The sequence below is a fragment of the Oryx dammah genome, unplaced genomic scaffold, assembly GCF_014754425.2.
Source record: "Oryx dammah isolate SB20612 unplaced genomic scaffold, SCBI_Odam_1.1 HiC_scaffold_5, whole genome shotgun sequence".
Lineage (NCBI taxonomy): Eukaryota > Metazoa > Chordata > Mammalia > Artiodactyla > Bovidae > Oryx > Oryx dammah.
In genome coordinates, this window is record NW_024070189.1 from 85083577 (window position 1) to 85107474 (window position 23898).

Genomic DNA, 23898 nt, shown 5'->3' on the forward strand with positions numbered 1-23898 from the left:
TCATAATGAGTGATGTTGAGCATCTTTTCATGTGTTTGTTAGCCATCTGTATGTCTTCTTTGGAGAAATGTCTGTTTAGTTCTTTGGCCCATTTTTTGACTGGGTTGTTTGTTTTTCTGGTATTGAGCTGCTTGTATATTTCTGAGATTAATTCTTTGTCAGTTGCTTTCTTTGCTGTTATTTTCTCCCATTCTGAAGGCTGTCTTTTCACCTTGCTTATAGTTTCCTTCGTTGTGCAAAAACTTTTAAGTTTAATTAGGTCGCATTTGACAACTGCTTTGATTTTTCCCACAGATCCCTGGGACTCTGTTCATGTTTTCTCCCAGTCGTTTTTCTCTCTACTCATACTGAGTAATTTCTTCCAATCTATCATTAAGTTCGCTGACTCTTTTTCTCTGTCATCTCTATTCTACTATTCAGTGTATCCAGAGAAATTTATATTTTGGTTATTTTTTTCTTAATTCTAATATTTACATTTAGGTTTTCTTTATATATCATACTTGTTTGCTGAAACTTTTCATCCTTCCATTCATTTCATTAATGTTTGTACTTGCTTGTTGGAAAACCATTATAATTGATATTTTGGTCTTTGTCAGTTCAGTTCAGTTCAGTTCAGTTGCTCAGTCATGTCTGACTCTTTGCAACCCCATGAATCGCAGCATGCCAAGCCTCCCTGTCCATCACCATCTCCCAGAGTTCACTCAGGCTCACGTCCATCGAGTCCCTGATGCCATCCAGCCATCTCATCCTGGGTCATCCCCTTCTCCTCCTGCCCCCAATCCCTCCCAGCATCAGAGTCTTTTCCAGTGAGTCAACTCTTCGCATGAGGTGTCCAAAGTACTGGAGCTTCAGCTTTAGCATCATTCCTTCCGAAGAAATCCCAGGGTTGATCTCCATCAGAATGGACTGGTTGGATCTCGTTGCAGTCCACGGGACTCTCGATAATCCCAAACTCTGTGACATCTCAAAGTGGAAATCTACTGAATGTCTTTTCCCATGCAAATTGAGATTTTTCTATGTCTTTATAAAGGGTGTAATTTTGGATTGTATTCTAGACATACTGAATAATATATTGAACACCCTCAGTCTTATGTAAGTCCTAGAAAGAAGACTGAAAGGTTTTTTTTTTATCATGAAATCAACATAGTTGGAGAACATAGGTGTTCCCCAATATAGAGAAGCTCTATACACTCAGCAAAAACACTCCTGGGAGCTGACTGTGGCTCAGATCATGAACTCTTTATTGCAAATTCAGACTTAAATTGAAGAAAGTAGGGAAAGCCACTAGGCCATTCAGGTATGACCTAAATCAAATCCCTAACGATTATACGGTGGAAGTGAGAAATAGATTTAAGGGACTAGATCTGATAGACAGAGTGCCTGGTGAACAATGGATGGAGGTTTGTGACACTGTATAGGAGGTGGTGATCAAGACCATCCCCATGGAAAAGAAAGGCAAAAAAGAAAAAATCGTGGTCTGAGGAGGTCTTACAAGTAGCTGAGGAAAGAAGAGAAGCAAAAGGCAAAGGAGAAAGGGAAAGATATACCCATTTGAATGCAGAGTTCCAAACAAGAGCAAGGAGAGATAAGAAAGCCTTCCTCAGTGATCAGTGCAAAGAAATAGAGGAAAACAATAGAATGGGAAAGATTAGAGATCTCTTCAAGAAAATTAGAGATACCAAGGGAACATTTCATGCAAAGATGGGCTCAATAAAGGACAGAAATGGTATGGACCTAACAGGAGCAGAAGATATTAAGAAGAGGTGGCAAGAATACACAGAAGAACTGTACAAAAAAGATCTTCACGACCAAGATAATCACAATGGTGCCAGACATCCTGGAATGTGAAGTCAAGTAGGCCTTAAGAAGCATCACTACGAACCAACCTAGTGGAAGTGATGGAATTCGAGTTGAGCTGTTTCAAATCCTGAAAGATGATGCTGTGAAAGTGCTGCAGTCAATATGTCAGCAACTTCGGAAAACTCAGCAGTGGCCACAGGACTGGAAAAGGTCAGTTTTCATTCCAATCCCAAAGAAAGGCAATGCCAAAGAATGTTCAAACTACTGCACAATTGCACTCAGCTCACATGCTAGTAAAGTAATGCTTAAAATTCTCCAAGTCAGGCTTCAGCAATACATGAACTGTGAACTTCCAGATGTTCAAACTGGTTTTAGAAAAGGCAGAGGAAACAGAGATCACATTGCCAACATCCACTGGATCATGGAAAAACCAAGAAAGTTCCAAAAAAATCTGCTTTATTAACTATGCCAAAGCCTTTGACTGTGTGGATCACAGCAAACTGTGGAAAATTCTTAAAGAGATGGGAATACCAGACTACCTCCGCTGCCTCTTGAGAAATCTGTATGCAAGTCAGGAAGCAATCCTTAGAACTGGACATGGGAAAACTGACTGGTTCCAAATAGGAAAAGGAGTATGTCAAGGCTGTATATTGTCACCCTGCTTATTTAACTCATATGCAGAGTGTATCATGAAAATCGCTGGGCTGGGTGAAGCACAGGCTGGAATGAAGATTGCTGGGAGAAATATCAGTAACCTCAGATATGCAGATGACACCACCTTTATGGCAGAAAGTGAAGAAGAACTAAAGAGCTTCTTGATGAAAATGAAAGAGGAGGGAGAAAAAATTGGCTAAAGCTCAGCATTCAAGAAATGAATGTTATGGCATCTGGTCCCATCACCTCATGACAAATAGATGGAGAAACAGTGGCAGACTTTTTTTGGAGGTGCTCCAAAATCACTACAGATGGTAACTACAGCCATGAAATTAAAAGATGCTTACTCCTTGGAAGAAAAGTTATGACCAACCTAGATAGCATATTAAAAAGCAGAGACATTACTTTGCCTAAGTGTTTTGTTCTTTTCACTGCAATGGTGAATGGAATTTTTTCCTTAATTTCTCTTTCTGTTTTCCATTTGTTAGTGTATAGGAATGCAAGGGATTTCTCTGTGTTATTTTATATCCTGCAACTTTACTATATTCATTGATTAGCTCTAGTAATTTTCTGGTCATGTCTTTAGGGTTTTCTATGTACAGGATCAATCTACCTTAAGAAACAAAAGACCTATATATAGAAAACTATAATACACTGATGAAAGAAATCAAAAATGACCAAAATAGAAGGAGAAATATACCATGTTTGTGGATTGTGAAAATGAGTATACTACATAAAGCAATCTATAGATTCAATGCAATCCCTATCAAGCTACCAATGGTAATTTTCACAGAACTAGAACAAATAATTTCACAATTTGTATGGAAATACAAAATCCTCAAATAGCCAAAGGAATCTTGAGAAAGAAGAATGGAACTGGAAAAATCAACCTGCCTGACTTCACACTATACTATAAAGCTACAGTCATCAAGACAGTATGGTACTGACACAATGACATAAATATAGATCAACGGAACAAAATAGAAAGCCCAGAGATAAATCTATGCACCTATGGACACCTTGTCTTTGACAAAGGAGGCAAGAATATACAATGGAGAAAAGACAATCTCTTTAACAAGTGGTGCTGGGAAAACTGTTCAACCACTTGTAAAAGAATGAAACTAGAATACTTTCTAACACCCTACACAAAAATAAACTCAAAATGGATTAAAGATCTAAATGTAAGACCAGAAACTATAAAACTCCTAGAGGAAAACATAGGCAAAACACTCTCTGACATAAATCACAGCAGAATACACTGTTGGTGGGAATGCAAACTAGTACAGCCACTATGGAGAACAGTGTGGAGATTCCTTAAAAAACTGCAAATAGAACTGCCATATGACCTAGCAACCCCACTGTTAGGCATACACACCGAGGAAACCAGAACTGAAAGAGACACGTGTACCCCAATGTTCATTGCAGCACTGTCTATAATAGCTAGGATATGGAAGCAACCTCGATGTCCGTCGGCAGATCAATGGATAAGAAAGCTGTGGTACATACACACAATGGAATATTACTCAGCTATTAAAAAGAATGCATTTGAATCAGTTCTAATGAGGTGGTTAAAACTGGAGCCTATTATACAGAGTGAAGTAAGTCAGAAAGAAAAACACCATTACAGGATATTAATGCATATATATGGAATTTAGAAAGATGGTAACGATGACCCTATATGTGAGAAGCAAAAGAGATACAGATGTAAAGAACAGACTTTTGGACTCTGTGGGAGAAAGCGAGGGTGGGATGATTTGAGAGGATAGCATTGAAACATGTATATTACCATATGTGAAACAGATCGCCAGTTTGATGCATGAGACAAGGCGCTCAGGGCCGGTGCCCTGGGACAACCCTGAGGCAAGGGATGGGGAGGGAGATGGGGGGGGGTTCAGGATCAGGGACACATGTGTACCCATGGCTGATTCATGTCAATATATGGCAAAAACCGCTACAATATTGTAAAGTATTTAGACTCCAATCAAAATAAATAAATTTTTTTAAAAAACAGTTGTCAGAGGTCCCAGAAGTCAACAAAAGGAGAGAAGAAATACAACTGAAGACTTCTCAAATTTGGCAAAAGATTTAAACCATCAGATTCAAGAAACCAAGTAAACTCCAAACAAGAAATACTTGAAGCCAGAGATATCACAGTCAGAATTACCACAAACGCAGCTAAAAACAAAGAAAAAAATGACACAGAGAAACACCGTTTTATTTCTGGGGGAACAGTGATTCTAATGACAGAAGATTTTTCCTGGCAAACCATGAAAGTCAGCTGATGGCACAACTTTTTGAAATAGTGCAAGAAAGGATTGACAAAATAGATGGAAATTGAAATCCAGAATGAATTTTTGATATGACAGAATGCAGGAATGAAAGAACATTCTCAGATGAATAAAAAAAACTATAACTAGAAAGACCTGCTTTAAAAGCTGATAAATTTTGCAGATTTTAGGTGAGTATGTTCAAATGTATTGTTTTAGAACTTACAAGAAGAAGGCTATTTCTTTGTTGTTGTTTTTTACTCTTTTTATCACTGTGGAAACTCTACCCATCCTTCAGAACCCTGATTAATTTCCACTGTTAGCCTTCTGGATCATCTCTCACTCTATCCATGTACCTGGCAGACTTTAGTACTACTTTTCTTATAACTCGTTCCGTTCACTCCCTCTCCTTCTAATCACTTTGTGGACAACAATCTTGCTCAATACTTATTTTTGTCCTCAGTGCATAGTGTAATGATTGAGCATCCCAGGTGCTCAGGCTGTGTATTTCTGCATAGAAATGAATTCATGATAGGAAAATGGTTATCTTTTCTTGGTTTATAATAAAAGAAAGGCTGAGCTTATCTTGTTTTATTTCTTGGCTGCTAGAGTATTTCTTATTAGATACTGGCCAGAACATAAATCAGATACTTTATATTTCTACTTTGGCAAGACATGTTGTAGGGATAAGACTGGGATACATAATTCTTAAGGAATTATTATCAAAAGTGTCTACTCTTAAAATATTTTTCTTCTCGAGATGCTTTACTGTTTAAGCTTTATTGTAATTAGAATATTATTTGTATTAGAAAATATTTTAATGGTGCTGTTAAACACTGTATGAATATTAAAATATGATGAGCATAGCTTTGGGAAACAAAAACCATTTTAACTTAGAAAACTCCCTGAGGTCGGTCCTCCTTGTAGTCTTTAAGAGTTCTTCTTACTATAAGCATCTGAAAGAACAGCTTATGCTCACTGTATACTTACACATTTTCAGTGAACCATAATACTTGCTAAGCATCTATTCTGTGCTGTAGTTTTTTTTAGTATGTCACCTCCTTTAACCTTTTAAGAGTTTTCTATCATAAGAGATTGTTACCTCATTTTACATGTAAGAAAGCTAAGTTTAATGGTTAATGGTTAGCATGTTTCAGATAGGCCATCGCATGTTTGAAATATTTTATCTAAATTAATCAGCATTCCTAAGAAAAATAATTGCTTTCCTTCCTAATTTTACTGTTGGGGAAACTGGGGTTTAGGAAACAGAACTTTCCTATATCACAGAGCTAAAATTTGAGGTTTGGATTCAAACCCTAGAATATTTGACACAGAGCCTCAATTTTTAAGATTTCATTTTTTGCATTTTGCCTTTTTTATACTTAATGCGGAAAACAGGTCATGAAAAATTTATTATTAAATTCCAATCAAGATTTTAGAAAACATCAAATCATCTTTGAGAAAAGTTTTTACCATCTCATTTATTATCAATTGCCTCAGTGTATAGAACTAAAAAACTGCAATCTTATGTATCTAGAGTTGGAATCACTTGTCCTTAAGTACACATGTTTTATTTGACGGATTATATCAAAGCAGTATATTAAACAATAATATTTAAGAGCATCAGATATTTGTAATTGTGTTATAATTAAAATTATATTCTTTAAATTTCTCCAGTTTATAGCATTATTTCTTTGCTTGAATAAAAATACTGGCCATATAGTAGAAAGCAAGTTTTGAAAAGTAACAAAATGACTAAAATTTGGCAAAGTAAAAAAAGAATGTTGTGTCAAACTGTTTTGAAATTTGATTTGGTTTGTAGTTATGAATGCATGCTGTCAATGATTTTACTAGTATACTAAAAAAGCAATTTTTTACAGCTTTTTAGTAGCATGATATTTTTAGTTTTAATTGTCCCTGTTTAATGCCTTCAGGATATGATTACGTTATAACATTATAAAAATGCGTTAGCCAAAATTCCTGATTTATATGCAATCAGAACACTTCTAAATTTTTCCAGCTGTATCCTTAAACTTACTTCACAAGAATCTTTAACTGTGTTTCATCTTACCTATTTTTTAAAGTCATGACAGTTTTTTAATTTCCAAGACAGATGAAATCACTAACAATTTTTTTTGTTATGTATAAAGCCTAAGAACTCTGATTTATCTTTTTTAAAATTAACATAGCAATGAGAATACCAGTTTTCAGCCATGTTTGTGGTTGACTGCACAGTAAAGTTCTCATTACTGATTTACAAGAGTTAGATGTGTAATCTACCACATGTGGCTTTTTGAATGTGCCACTAGATTTATATTTTCAGAGTTTCACTGAAATCTAAATTAAGAATTTCAGATGGTATATATTATTAATGATATATCAAACTACAATAATGTACATTGGAGTGTGGCTTCATTAAAATTCTCTAAGGATTTAAGAGTTTAACTTCTAAAGCTGTCCGATAACTCCCTCTTAAATTTTCTGAAGAGAGGTGCAAAATGGATGTGAAGTAGAATAAATCTAGAATACAATAGAGCACAAAACTAGCCTGCAGGCATAAATTTTCTTAATTGTTTGAAAAGTAGTCCTTTTCATTACCCTCACGTGGAGAGGAGGCGGGTCAGGTTAATGGTGTAGCTTAATAAACCTTAAGGAAGGGTTGTTGTTGTTTAGTGGATAAGTCACGTCAGGGTAAAAACAACAAAAGCACCAACAAAATCTATTTTGAATGTGTACTGTGAAGTTCTCTCCATCTCTCAGAAGGACATAAGTATTTAGGAATTGGCCACCTCTGCTCACCCTGCATACCACTCTCCCTCTGGACTCCCTTTCTTTCACTTTTTCTGAACATTTACTTAAACCATCTTTCACCTTCTTCTTTCTGCAGCATATTAATACTTCATATAAAAGCTTGCCAAAGATCTCAAAGTGGTATATATACACTGTCTGGTGCACTCATGCACTGCCTTAGATATCTCCATTGCACCTTAAGGAAACGAAATAAAATGAGGGATTACTTACTGTCCTATTTTTCCTTCAGAAGTCCATTAAAAATATAATACACACAAACTTTTTTAACATGCATATTCCCATTTGTAGTTAATTTTCTCTCAGTACACAGAACAAGGTCAAAGTTATACTAAATTAAGCAAAGCAAATGTTACATCTAGCTTTCTACGATGTATTAAGATTGTATCTTTCACAAGTTCCTACTTGGTTCCAAGTGGCTGAAAATATAAATTTGTCAATTAATATTTTTTCTAGTTTAAATTACTACCTTGTTTTTGCTTTTGTTTGCTTTTAGCTCATATTCGTTTTGCCAGATAATCCCCCAAATTCTCATTTGATTCTTTCCAAGTAGCCTGGGTGATAGGCTGTAGATCAGAAATCACCATTCTTTCTCTGCCCTTGGAGATCTTTAGGTCTTTGTTACTTCACGGTGAAGAAAGTCTTAGTTTACATGGCAACACAACACACCACTGCACTTGGCCCCCAGGAATGTAGCTGGTGGATTCAACTCAAGAATATTCAACTCAGGGTTCTATAACCTCCCTATTCAGATTTCTTCACCCGCTCCTCACCTTCCCACCCATCCCACTCCCCACCCTTCCAGCTTCTACTGGAGACACTGCTCAACTTCTAGCATGTCATCTCTGTGTGTGTTTGTGCATGTGTGTGTGTGTGTGTGTGCGCGCCTGTGTGCTCAGTCATGTCCAACTATTTGCGACCGCATGGATTGTAGCCTGCCAGGCTCCTCTGTCCCTGGGATTTTCCAGGCAAGAGTACTGGAGTGGGTTGCCATTTCCTTTTCCAGGATATCTTCCCAACTCAAGGATTGAACCCTCATCTCCTGCATCACCTTCATTGGCAAGCAGATTCTTTACCACTGGTGCCACCTGGGAAGCCCCTTGCATTAAACCACCCCTTGACAGTGAGAATCAAAGTAGGCTCAGAAGTGATAGTTAAGTCTCTCTGTCTCTATAGTCACACCATATTTTCCTTAGTTCTCTATTTGAGCCATGCTATATTGACCTGGTGGAGAAGGCAATGGCACCCCACTCCAGTACTCTTGCCTGGAAAATCCCATGGATGGAGGAGCCTGGTAGGCTGCAGTCCATGGTGTCGTTAAGAGTCGGACACAACTGAGCGACTTCACTTTGACTTTTCACTTTCATGCATTGGAGAAGGAAATGGCAACCTACTGCAGTGTTCTGGCCTGGAGAATCCCAGGGACTGGGGAGCCTGGTGGGCTGCCATCTATGGGGTCACACAGAGTCGGACATGACTGAAGCGACTTAGCAGCAGCTGCAGCAGCAGCAGCATATTGACCTGAGATTTCCCAATCCATATCCTCTACAGTTCCAATAGAATACTAGTAATCCTGATCCCTTCCAACCTGCCATCAGAGCAGTCTTCAGATGACTAGGAAAACATCACCTGTGTAGAAATACAAAAGAGAATTGTGTATTGGTGTACTTCAAAATTATTATCACTGTATATACAAAACATAGTCTACAGTCTACACATTGTGAATAAACAAATTGATTTCTCAGTGTTTTCTTGCTCATGTGACACGTACTGAAGGAGAGATGGTCAATAGTCATGGTAAATAATTAGATTAATTGGTATATTAAAAGATAAAAAGGAGATGAGGCATTAAAAATGAAATAAAATGAAGCATAGAAAAAAAATAGTAGATCTAGGGAAGAGGTAGCCTGGGAACACCAGGGTGAAAAGAGTATTTATAATTTTAAATGTGGTGATTCAGAAATGCCTTATTGAAAAAGTGTTGTTACAGAATGCAACTTGGGTTTGCTCACTTGTGCACAGTAAAACCAATCTACTAACACCAGGTTGTGGTGAAGAAAGTGCAGACATGGAGTAGGTGCCAGACAAGGAGTTGAGAGCAGCTAATGTGCAAAAACTTCAAACTTACTGATAAGTTGCAGGGAAGCATTTTAAAAGGAAAGATGAGGGAGAGCAGTTGCAGGAGGTACGATCAGCTTGTGCACAATTCTCTGATTGATTGGTGGTGAGGTAATAGGGTGTTGTCAGAGGGCTTAACATTATCAGTCCTCAGGCTCCAGTTGGACTGGGGACTACATGCTCATGGTCATCATATAGTTAACTTCGCCCATTTGGTAGGGGCTGTAATATCTGTAAAACAACTCAGGAATGTGCATCAGATACAGTTTCTATATACATCAGGGAGGAACTAAAGATTCTGCGACTGCCATATGGCTGACTTGTTTAAATTGTTACAGCTCTCCTGGTCCAGCTGCTGCTTTTGTCACTGTATGTTCACAACTTTTCAATCATTCTTTTTTTTTTTTTTTTGTATATGTTAATACCAAATTCCTAATTTATCACTCATTAATTCTTGAGCTAGGCTTTTGTAACTCAGGGGAGGCCTGGGAGATTACAGGTTTACTGCAAGAGGCAGGTAGAGGACATGGTGGGAAGGGTCTCCCCCAAGGATCCTGCTTGGCTACAATATTTTAAACAATTGGTAGAGGATCTAGAAAGAGATCTATGTAGAGAATATTCCAGACAGGTGAAAAGCCAGTGAAGAAGCCTTGAGGTAAAAATATGCCTGTGTCATTTGAGAAATAACTCCTACCCCTTGCCCCCCAAAAGCCAATATAGTTGGACTACAATGAAAAAAAAGAGGTTATTATAGGAATTTTTTGATTTTGTGTTTCTTCTTGTGACAACTTTGGTAAATTGTAGAATTCATTAGCGTACTATTTTATATATCACCTTATTGTCTTTAGGATTTGTAGAGACATTTCCTTATTCATTTTTGATGCTAGTATATTTGTGTTTGTCACTCTTTTATTCTTAATCAGTTTACTAGGAAAGTTTCCATTTTTGCCAATTTTCATTTACACTTGTTTTATTTTTCCATGATCTTCCTCTTTATTATTTCCTTCCTTCTGCTTTCTTAAGCTTTGATGCTCTCTTCTTTTCCCATCTCCTGGGAAGAATTTTACCCTTTGATTTTTCAGTCTCTTGTTTTTTTCCTAATATACACTATGAATTTCCCTAAGCATTGTCATTTCAGTTCACATATTTTTGATGTGGTTTATTTTTATTATAACTATGTTTAAAGTACTTTCTAATTTCCATTTTAAATTCTTTGACTTGTGGACTATTTAGAAGTGTATCATCTCGTGTCTAGACTGTTTGGGTTTTTTCTGGTTATCTTTTTAGTTCTTTAGATTATTTACATCATGACCCGTGAACATACTTAATTTCCACATTTGAAATGTATCGAGTGTTTTCCAATACTCAGCAAGTGGTCAGTTTTATAAATATACCATGTACACATAAAAAGAATGTGACTTTTGTTGTGTGCAGTGTTATTAGGTCAGTTAAGACAGACATGCTGATTTATTGTTTAGATTTGTTATATCCTTAATGAATTTTTTATGGTTGTTCCATCAGCTCTAAAGAGACACATTAAAGTTTCCCAGTTTAATTGTAGATTTGTCTATTTCTCTTCTTAATTCTATTCATTTTGCTTTATGTATTTTGAGCCTATAAGTTGTGTTATCTTTGTTGTAGAAATCCTTTTATTATAAAAACAATCCTCTATCTTTCATATGCTTGTGGCTTAAATTCACTTTGCTATAATTTGCACAATTGTAGTATTTATATGATCTCTCCTACTCTGTTTTGGTTAATTTTTACATATTATACCCTTTTCTTATACTTTTAACTTATCTATGTCCTTATTTTTAAAGTGTATCTCTAGGAAGCAGAGTACAGCTAGGGTTTATTTTTATTATGAAGTTCTATCATCTTAATTTGAGTTGACTATATTTAGTCTTTTTTATTTAATTAAATTTTTGGTATGAAATGTTATCTGGTTGTTTTGTTTTGTTTTGTTTTACTACATTTCTTTTTTTTTTTTTTTTTATTTATTCCTCTTTTTTTTTTTTTTTTAAATTTTACTTTACAGTTCTGTATTGGTTTTGCCATACATTGACATGAATCCACCACGGGTGTTTCTTTACCCTTTTTTGCCTTTTTATATAAGTAAATCCAATATTTGTATTCCATTTTCTTTACCATCATGGGTTATGTATTATTTTCCTATTCTTTTGAAATTACTCTATGTGTTATGCGTGTCTCCTTTTACTAGTCTCCTGATATTGCTAGACTTTTGAACACTTAAACTCCATTCATTCCCCCCACTATATTTAGTTCTCTGTGTTTTTAAATTGGAGAACATTAAAATCAGAGTTTTGTATACTTGATATTTATTTACAGTTTATATGTTTATTCTTTATTTTCTTTGCATTTTCATGTTTCATTCTGAGATTTTTTTCCCTTCTTTTTGAGGAAAATTCTTTAACATTTCTTTATACTGATAATTTTTGCTGATTAATTTTTTAATATATTAAAGTATCATTGGTTTATAACATTATGTTTCATGCATACATTATATAGTATTTCACTATATTATCCTCATAACCAGAAGTTTAGTTTCATCTGTCACCATGCATTTGAACCCCTATTTTGCCCTCCCCATTGTCCCTTCCACTTTGGTAACCCACTCTGTTGTCTGTATCTTTTGGTTTTTATCTGGTTTTGTTCATTTTGTTTTTGTTTGTTTATATACACATGTGAGTAAAGTCATATGGTATTTATCTTTCTTCATCTATTATACTTATTTCACTTAGCCTAATTACTTCAAGGTCCAAGCAAATTGTCACAAATAACAAGATTGCATTTTTTTTAAAATAATTGAGTAGTGTTGTGTATATGTAACACATCTTCTTTATCCATTCATCTATTGATGAGCACTTAAGTTATTTCCAGATCCTGATTCTTAATGGAAAACAGTATGGATATTCCTCAAAAGATATAAGAATAGCATTACCAGTTGATCTAGCTAATCCATTTCTGCATATTCATCTGAAAGATGAAAGCACTAATTCAGAAAGATAGATAGATGCATTCCTGTATTTATCACAGCATTATCTATACCAATATTTTGATATAATGTACCATTAGTAGGGGTTTCTATCTCTAATTTACAAAAAGATACATTTGGTTTGCGGTAGCCCAGTGAATGTGGATTTCAGGCTCCATATCTTTATGTTAAAAATGTCTTTATTTCATCACCATTTATTCTTTAATTTTCATATGGAAGTGACTTCTCTCTCACAGTGTACCCTTTCTTCACTTGGCTGGTGATATTTATTTGTGATCTTATGTTGACTTTCCTGTGGGAATTTTCTGTTTGCTGAGATGATATCATGGTGATATTTCATTTGTTTTTACTTAACTGACAAGGAATTCTGTAATCCTTGCATGATCCCCAAAGTGTATGATCAATTTGTACATTACATTTATGGCTTAGTATTCTTTTGGCTTTACACTTATGCATGATGATGGCTTGGGTTTTGATTTGTTTATGGAGTCTTTTCTAGCATACCCAGAATTTATTTTGAGCCAGAGTTCCTAGTTGCTTCCCTACATACGGATTTTTAAAGTTATATTCAAGTATGTTTCAAAGTCATTAACAGCATCTATTCCAGGCTTTCTTATATGTATATACATCTTAGTTCTTTACTCACTAAATACCTGTCATGCAGATATTTTGGAACCACACCCATTATTTAATAAGACTTGTGTCTTATATGATACCCAGGTTCTGACAGCATTAACTCATGATCTTATCACTCAAGCCTTGAATTTTTTAAGCTTTGTTCCTGTACTTGGAATTATTTTTACATCAACCTTAGCTATACATTAAAAATTTTGCATATTGCATATTATTTGACATTTCTATGGGGTTTTCACAAAAGAGTCTCATTCTCCCATGATATAGGAACATACAAACAACATTTTAATGTCTAAAAATATTTTGCCTTATTTGACCACAGAGCCTGTTATACTTTTTTATTAAACTAATGCTGTTTTTGATTATTCTTAGGAGTCACTTTTTTCATAGTATTTGTAGAAACTGTACTGTTAAGAATGTTATAGATTACTTAAACATTTAAGAGGATCTGGAAGCCTATTCTTAAATACCTTTATAACTATAGTGATATTAAACTCTTAACTTATATACTTATAATTTTATATTCCTAGATCATCTAGGATCATTTATTATAATTTTATATTCCTAGATCATCTTGTCTTTTAATGGAAGAGAGGCAGATAATTTGCAAAGTAGTAAGGCAAGTTTTTGTCCAAAATATGTCCAAAGCCCAATTTGAATGTTATCGTGTAAGTGGATTTTACATTTTCGGGGCACCATTATTAAGTTATTATAATTTTTTTCCTAATTTGTGGCTGAAATATATTTGTTTCTTCTAAATTATATTTTTTTATTCAAAGACCTCAATCAAATCCCATTTTATATTAGTCTTTCTATGCTTTTCCTTTAAAGTACCCCTTACTGAGAATGTGCCAGATACCGTGCTGATGCAGAGATGTACTACATGGCTTGCATATTTAAAGAACAGAAGCTTCTCCTCTATCAGTAACATCAGTTCCCATAAGAAATGGCTTACCCTTTTCCATAATCAATCCTTTGTTCAGAAATTCCATACCCAACTTTCACTTCTTTCCCTGACTCACCTCTTCCCACTCAGTGATACCACCAACCTGTTTCCCTCTCTAAAATTGTTTCCTGCTTTGATTTTCCCCTATTCAGTGTCTTAAAAAAAAATTATCCCATAATATCCTATGTATGTTTTTATGTCTCAGGGATAACGTTTTTAAATGGGTGTTTGTGTAGATTATACTCCTGAACACAGAGCTCAGTATGTACCTTTGGTCTTTGTCACATACTACATTACATTAGGATTCAAGAAATAGTAGGACACACAGATAAATAACTTACGTCATAGGGTGAAATCATAAGATAAATAACTTCCTAGGATTGTGCCAGGAAAGCTAGGATTCTGAACTGAGGTGGTTTACCTACTGGTTGAAAGCAACAGTTCTGCAGCTGGAAGACTGACTTTTGGTAGGATACACGCATTTGATCACATAAAAACTCAGGGCACTCAAAACCCAGAGGGATGGGATGAGGAGGGAGGTGGGAGGGGTGTTAGGATGGGGGGACACATGTACACCTGTGGCTGATTCATGTCAATGTATGGCAAAAACCGCCACAATATTGTAGAGTAATTAGTCTTCAATTGAATTAATTAAAAACACTCTGATTTTCTAATTAGCCTGTTATTATAACATGCATCCTGTAGAGTTTTCAAGGTTTCTGATTATCTTGAAGAGGTGTATCATATCATGTCCAGTGTTTTGTTTTCAGATGTGCAATTCTCTTGACTCCTGGTGCATGATTTGATTAATTTTTATTTGAGAAATTAGAAATTGTTTTGGTTTCCTTTGTCTTTTCATAACTTTTTTATATTGAAAAAGTGCTTTAAAAAGGGCCTGTGTTATATCTATCTTTAAAAAACAGCTGTGTTAAATCCTTTCCCCTCCTAACCTCTACCCCTTATTATAATAGGAAACATGTGGGTTCTTGAAAGGACCTGAAAAGCAAGGGCTTTTAAACAGAATAATGCAAGTCATTTAAATTAGTCATGGTTACAATTATTCTCCATAACTTTCAAGTCAAAGAAAATCTCTTTGGTGTGCCAAATGTAAGAACAATGAAATTCAAATGTATTAGAAACTTAGTTGAAGATTTTGACTTTACACTTAAGTAAAAGAAGAATAGGAGAGGATCTTTTTTGGTTGTTAAATTACATTCTGATGTAGAAGACATTGTATTAATTACTGCTCAGATTTCATAGACATGAGTATCATTTTCTGTCTTTAATTTTCTCACTGTAAATCTATTTTAAACACATGAACTTGGAAAATGGGAAAAAAAGGAAGAAAAATTACCTATAATCACTTCACATAATATAATTGCTATTAACAATTTAGCATATTTATGTGGTCTTTTTGTTCTATGAAAATGTGGTGATTTGGATTTTTTGACACTTAGTTGTAATCATTCCTCTTATCAATATTTGAATTTTATTTCATAAAATATTTTATAGTATAAAATGTCTTGTGTAATGTAAAGATCACTTTTATCACCATATATTTTAATATGACCATACAGTAGTTAACTGATTTCCCATACCTAGGGAGAAGGCAATGGCACCCCACTCCAGTACTCTTGCCTGGAAAATCCCATGGATGGAGGAGCCTGGTAGGCTGCAGTCCATGAGGTCGCTAGGAGTCTGACATGACTGAGCGACTTCACTTTGACTTTTCACTTTCATGCGTTGGAGAAGGAAATGGCAACCCACTCCAGCGTTCTTGCCTGGAGAATCCCAGGGGCAGGGGAGCCTGCTGGGCTACCGTCTCTGGGGTCCCACAGAGTTGGACACGACTGAGGTGACTTAGCAGCAGCAGCAGCAGCAGTGAAGAATTTAGTGTCCCCAGAGAGGTCACTGTTTATTCTTTCTCATCCTTGTACCACAGGGCTGGTGCTGGGAAGATACCAAAGTTTCACACTGTTGCGTCCCCCTTGCTTCCCACTGCTGCTTCTAAGTCAGAAGCTCTCCATTTGAAGCTGAAACTCTGATCTTTGCCATCATATCCTTCACTGTCACTGTGACTCATCTGTCTCCTTGATCCTTGCCCACATTTCCTGTGGATATTGGCTGTGTTTCCCACCTTCCTGAATTAGTTGTGATCACGTGCAATTTCATGTTCCTGGTATCAGTTCCCTAAGCACTACTTAATGATTCTTTGACCTCAACCTCTACCTCTGCCCTTTTCTACCCTCATGGCAATACCTAAGTCTTGTCTTGGAATTTCAGCTCTGAAATCTATAAAAATCCCTAAGTCCCTCTCGGATCACAGTCTCCAGTACTTCTTGGGAAAGTGTCTCTTCTTCTTCATTGATGACTCCATTCTCCCGACCACTGTATTCATTTTTAATGATCAGGCTCCAGCCCTTCCTCTTTAGGTATCAAGCATAGAGCCGTTGCAAGTTCTATCTTTCCTCTGACTCTCAAGTTTTACTGTAATCTCTTACACCCTGGAATTCTTCCTTTATACCTGATCAACGAAACCTCAGCCCAGATTTCATCCAAACATTAACCTTCTCTGTGTCAGCCATTAGGTTGTATACCATTCAACTGGGCATGTTAGTACCACCCCTCTTGTTCTCCATCCACTGCAGAACCATATACTTTCTGATCCATTTACATTAAGTATTTCCTGACTTCTTCATCAGCTGTCTTTCCTGTTTCTCCCAGTCACTATTCCAAGTTTCTGTCTCTTTTCCAAAAAGTGTTTCCGACTCCCATTCACCTTTGGCCCATGCCTCAGATGACATTGCCTCTTTTTTTCACTTAGACATACAAAAATGTTAGAAATTAAGCTTCTTTACTTAATAAGTTATATCTCTCAAAATTCTGTAGGAATCATCTTCCATTGTGAAACTGTAAACATTCCTCCGAAAGTCAGCAGGGAAAACAAAAGAGCTCAATACCACAGATATTTTAACAGTACATTGAAAATCCTGGCCAATGTAGTAATATTACAGGAAAAATATGGGAAAGTATATAAGAAAAAGAATAATAGGGAAAATACAGGAATTTAAAAACAAGCGACAACACCATTTTTATTTGGGAACAATATATTTGAATGGGTATGGGTGAAGAAATATAATACTTATTAAAGTGATTAAATTTGATATGTACTAGTCCATATAGCAAAGGAATATATGACATGACAACACACACTGGCTGAATTTTAATCTACATATGGTGATGAAATTATTTTAGTTGTGGAAAGCATGAAGAAACATATGGCCATCCTAAAGGAAATTTTGTACCAAACAGTGGTCACCAGCATGCTAATTATAGTTGAGCTTGATTTAGAATTTGCGCAGAACATTTAATCTCAAATTATGTGTTTTTAAAAGTCTTAAAATGCTCAAGAGAATTTTGATATCCTTTTAAGAGGGGATACTTTACTTTCATCCTGCATCTCTTCCTCCCTTCTTTCCACCTCTCTTCTTCCCTTCAGTTAGGACACAAATTCAGTTACTCCTAAATCTTGATTTTCCATCTTTTGTTGTTTTAACAAGACCATGCCTTATCACACTCAGGGCTTCCCTGGTGTTTCAGACAGTAAAGAATCTGCCTGCAGTGCAGGAGACCCAGGTTCGATCTCTGGATCAGGATAATCTGCTGGAGAAGGCAGTGGCCACCCACCCTAGTATTCTTGCCTAGAGAATCCCGTGGGCAGAGAAGCCTGGTAGGCTACAGTCTAAGGGCTTGCAAAGAGTCGGACACGACTGAGTGACTAACTGTCACTTTAGCACTGTTAATATTCACACTATGTTTAAAATTTTAAAAAGTTTTTATTTCATTTATTGTTGACTGGAACTAAAGAACATGTTTCTCGCCTCTTCCTTCTCTTCTTCCTTCTGCTCATTATTGCCTTCATCTTTCCTTCTACTTTATCTTGATTTAATCATAGAGTAATTTCAATTGCCTTAATAAGCCAAATGAAGTAGGACTTATCATCTATTAATCCATTCATATGTCCACCCACCCATCTATTAATAGAGAAGCTATTCATCTCTTTGTGGATTTGGAATGTCTGTAAGATCTACTTTAGTTTCTAAATACAATGAGACAATAACATCTTTATACTTAATCTCTTGACCATTTCTTTGTCTAGTTCTGTTTTTTAAATAACATGTATATACTACACTTTGCCTAACAAATATATCTTCATTTTTCTGATAAACCAGTGGATACCGGGCCTTGACATTAGCATGAAGGTTTGAAAGAGTAGTTAAGAATATACTTTGAACTAATCTCCATTTTCAACCCTCCAGCGATGCCTCTCCTCAAACCTGTGTGTTTCAGTCTTGAGCCTCTCTAGGGTTCTCCTGTGCTCATCAGCTCCTTCTTTCCTGTCATTTGGGCTCTGGCTCCACTAGGTCAGTCCATCTTTCTTCCATGAATCTTCTCTCCCCAAAACATGGTAAAGATAATTTGTCGTTTTATTTAAATTTGCTTATTCCTTACCATTATTCTTCAGGTTTCGGAAGAGAGAAAAAAGTTACAGCATTCAGCTAACCATCTTTCATTAGCGTGCTCTAAATTGTAATCAAAAGCAAAATAAAATTAGCTGGTGGATGGATTCATCCTTGGTAGTCATGTGATCTTTGGCAAATTATTTCACCTGTCCATTAATTTTTTTCACAAAATGAGATTACATGTATTTTAAAAGGAGATGAAATTTAGAAAACATACAAATAATTCAAAAAATATATTTTTTTATAACAGATATCTTGTTACTTGAGAATACATAAAATATACTCTTGGATGATTATAGTTCCTTGTGTTAAATAATATTTATTGAAGTATATGTCTTAATTAGTAAAATAGTATATAAGTCTTTGACTAATGAGTATAAGTGATTTCATATACTATCATCTTTACTAATAATTTAAACCCAAAGGTCAAATGTTTTGCTGAAATTTTTGTCTTAAATAATATTTCAGTATCATATACTCTGGATCAGATCATCTTTATTAGCTAAGAAATTTTCAAAGGAAACACTGTCAGTTTTCCAAGTACCATGGATAGTTTTTAAGTTATATTAGTTAAAATGATATTTCACAAAATAAAATTTCAAAATTTTACTAACTCAGAATATAAATGTGAGTTCAAGAATCTTCTAAATGTAATTTATTTTAGGGTATTTCTTTGAAATGAGATTTCAAGATTTGAGAAATGCTTTTTATTTATATTTTCTAGGTTGTGACTATCTTACATGATGATGAAAAGTGATATTTATAAAATGTATTTTTATGGTATTCCTTGGACAGTTATATAATTGATAAAATGATTTCATCTATAATATGAAATTTAAAAGACTATTAACAATTTATTGAGTGACATATATATATATTTCTCCTGAAATTATTTATAGGAGCTGGATATCACAGTTTAATAGATATATTTGAGGGGGAAAACTATCATTTTTCTTTTCTTCTATTAATACCAAACATAAATATTTACACTTTAATCCTGAAATTTGATAATTAATGTTTGTGTTTTCTAGGTATAGCTTACTTGAGTGGAATGTGTAGTGAAAAGAGAAAATGTATTATTGCCGAAGACAATGGCTTAAACCTTGCATTTACAATTGCTCATGAAATGGGCCACAAGTAAGTAAAAATCCTGACTATGCTAATATAACTTTGTAATTTGAGTTATTGAATTGCCTGCATATCTTTCCATTTTTTTGTTTTGAGCCTAAGATTTTTAAAATTAGGGAAATGAAGGAGAGAAGATCATTTACATTTGAAGACTATTTTCTGATTATTTTAACCATTCTTGATATTTTGAATAAAACCTTATTATTATTGAAATCCTCATCAGAACAGTCATTACATGGCACATGATTCATTTCAATACACATTTTCAAATGATATAAACCTTTAAATAATCATGACACTAAAAAGATATGCATTATTCAAGCATCCCAGGAAAACACTACATACAAGTGAAAATGCTTTCAACTTCTGATAGTTCCTGTTTTGTTATTACTATTACCCAGTAGAGAGCAAAAGAATTTATCTGCACAGTTTAGGAGTAATGCATGTGAAAGAGAATTAAACTGGACACACATTTCATGTGTAATGAACATTCAGTACATCTCAGACATAATTCTAAGCACTGTACATAGATTAGCTCACTTAAAACTCATACAAAGCAAGGATTTCATTTTACAGATAATAAAAATAGCAATAATAAGTGGTGTTAGCAACACTTAAACATAGTCTTGCTATGTGCCAGACACATTCTACATGCTTTATATATCCCCACAACTTTCCTGTCAAATAGACTGTTAGAGTACCCATCTTATAGAGACGAAACCTGAAGTATAGAGGGGTTATCTACCCTCCCAGAATGATGAAAATACTATCTTGGAGGAAAGATTTGAACTCATGTCATCTAACTCAGGTCATACTGTTCTGAATTTCTGCATTAAGTTGTCTACTGTTTTTAGATCTTGAATTCCTCATCAGTAAAATGGGGACAATACCTGTATTAGGAAGTTTGTTTGCAATTCAAATGACTTAAGAAATAGACCGTATTTATGGAAATCGGGCTTCCCTGGTGGCTCAGATGGTAAATCATATGGGTTGGGAAGATCCCCTGGAGAAGTGAATGGCAATCCACTCCAGTATTCTTGCCTAGAGAATTCCATGGACAGAAGAGCCTGGCAGGCTACAATCTATAGGGTTGCAGAGTCAGACACAATTGAGCAACTAACACTTTCAGACTTTCACTACTTTACAGTAAAGTAGTAGTAAAATACACTATAGTAGAGTGGTGTGGGTTAGGGAATCAGACCTAATTTTGACTGTAGGCTTCTCTATGTGCTAGTAGTATCAGCAGCACAACTGAAAAGTATTTTAATTGAACTCAGATTTACTGAAGCCTTATTCAGGGAGGTGATCTTTATGGAGGCCTCTTTGGTCAAAGACATATTTGGTTTGGCTGCAGTGTTTCAAAAATTGAATCAGTTGCCAACATTAAAAATATAAATTTGACATAAAAATTCAAATTTCCAGACCTGGCAGCATTAGACGCACAGTCCCATATGGCAGCCATCCCTTGGAGCTGAGTAGCGTCTGTACCCTTTAGGCTGGACCCATCCTCCCCAGCTCATCGCAGGCAGCAGCACTTTGCTACCATTCATCCAGCTGACTGTTTTCATCATATAGCTGGGCTCTGTAGACAGTTGAGTAAACTTGAGTTGGCAGTGGAATTTGATTGGTAAAGGAAAACTTTGATGAAAACTTATATAAGACTTAATGGTTTTTATTAAAAAAAAAAAAACAACCCTTTTTTAGTCAAGTAAACTGGAATATATAAAAATGATCAGGTCATAATTATATAGTCCTATAAATGATCAAATATTGAATATACCCATAACCTAGTACAAGAAATAGGACATTATCAGCAGTGATTGGTTTTTTGATGTCATTGTTTTAAAATGTGTAGAAACACGTTCATTTTCTCTTACGCAGGCTTTCAGTTGTCATTTGAGTGCTCTAGGATATATGGGGGGTTTGTTACTTGAAAAAGAAGAAAAGATAAATATACTTTGAAATCATCATCCTTTAGGGAAAGTATACAATACAATGATCTCATTCAGTATTTGATACCAGGAATGATAGGATTTAGATTCTTAATTCCAGTACTGATTTTATAATTTAAAGATGTTTCAGTTTAATCTTAATAGGAAAAAAACCACATGTATCATTTGATTGAAGAATGCTGAGAAATAGTATTTAGAGGCAAGACAAAGTTATTATTAAAAACATTTTAAGTTAGGGCAAATTAGTCATAAATATAATTCCTATAAATTAAATGTAAGTTTCTGAATACTTAAAATTTTCACTTCAGCAATGCATTAACAACTTGGTAGCTGATTACCTTTTAATGAAACAAACATTAATGATTTTGTCAAGTACCATGAATACTAGAGGGGTCACTTTAAAAAGAAATTTTACATTATAAAAGTATACATATAGAATTAATCTCTTTGATGTGTGCTATATTTTAAAATGTAGGAGAAACTGTAATTAAATGAACAAACCACAGTACAGGTTGCTTTATTAACATGCAAAAGGTTGGTCAAGAGCATATAACTACTTAAAAAACGATATGATATGATTTAAGGAAATGCCACTTCAGCTTTATGTAGTAGAAACATTGGTTTATGAGCAGAAACTCAGGTTGGAATGGCTAAAATGGTAGTAAAATATTATTTTATTTGACTTTTATAGAGCTGCACCCAAAATCAATAGAGATGTGCCAAAGGTATGTGTAATGCTTGATGGATTAATACCAGGACATGTGATATATGTTGAACTACTTAGTTACTAAAAACTCTCCTTACCAGTAAGCAGTGTTTGTCTCAAAAGTATAGGCTAAAAAATTTCTTGATGCTCGAGAGGGAAACAATAGCAGTGAGAATAATGGTGTCTTTATAAAGATCAAAAGAACAAACAGCAGGAAGTTCATCCGTATAAGCTACATCATCATCCACTGTAAAATATAAAACACAATGAAACAAACATGTAGGAAGAAGAAGTAAAAAACAGTGTTCATGTACACATAGCCTCTTAAATAGGGGAAGTTTTCATAGATGTTAGATAATTATATGGATCTTACACGTGCACGTGTACACACACACAAATACACACGCAAACACACCAACAGAACTCTTTTACTTCGAGGTATAATTAAGATTAAGCTGCTTAAGTGAAGCTGTTAATTCTTTTTATTTATTTATTTATTTTGGTTATAACTTCTCATATGGGAGAAGGCAATGGCACCCACTCCAGTACTCTTGCCTGGAGAATCCCATGGATGGAGGAACCTGGTGGGCTGCAGTCCATGGGGTCCTATAGGCAGAAATGGATCATTTAATTTTTAAACCCAGAATTTAAGAATGGCAGAATTATTCCATTTTAACTTGTTAATTCAAGAATATGTTCATATTCACATACAAAATGTCTCTAAATTGATTTGAAATGGGTGTATTTATGTTTGTTGCCTTAAATTTGATTTCTGGAAATTCCCAGAGCAGTTCCACATATAGCTGGAAAAGTCAATATGGGCCACCAAGTAATAAAACTGACTCTTGCTGGTAGAGTGAGAATTTTAGTAATTGAAGTGAACAAAAAAAAAAAAAGAAAGAAAGAAAATCCTTCTTTTATGATTGCCAAAGAATCTTAAATAATGTCTGCAAAAATCTATTAAATTTTTCCTTTGGGAAGTTACCAATTATAATTTTATGTGTAATGTAAGTAATACTTGTCATAATTATAGGTAATGATATATAGAAGTTTAAGTTCAAATCCATAGCAAGAAAGAGGAAATAACTGATTTATACCAATATTTTATGATTACTTTTCCAAAATTATTTTTCTTTCTAAATGATAGATCAAAGGAGTGTTTATTTTTCTTATAACCAAAAATTTCAACAATAGAATGTTTGATTATTATTTAATGTTTTTATACTTATGAAATACAGATAGGACTTTCATTAATTTACTCTGATGAATGCTAACATTTTATTTTTATAAAAAAAATACCTTAGGAAATTGTTCATAATTTTGACAGGGTTTGTTGAATATATACAT

The 23898-nt window shown here is 34.8% G+C and overlaps 1 protein-coding gene across 1 annotated transcript in view; it reads left to right on the top strand.

The window, feature by feature from the left end:
- The window catches only part of ADAMTS19 (ADAM metallopeptidase with thrombospondin type 1 motif 19), a 265491-nt gene that overhangs the window by 106074 nt on the left and 135519 nt on the right, over positions 1-23898 (top strand). The window contains exon 8 of the mRNA XM_040241768.1: positions 19797-19902. Coding sequence (XP_040097702.1) covers positions 19797-19902 — 106 coding nt within the window. The remainder of the gene's footprint in view (positions 1-19796; positions 19903-23898) is intronic.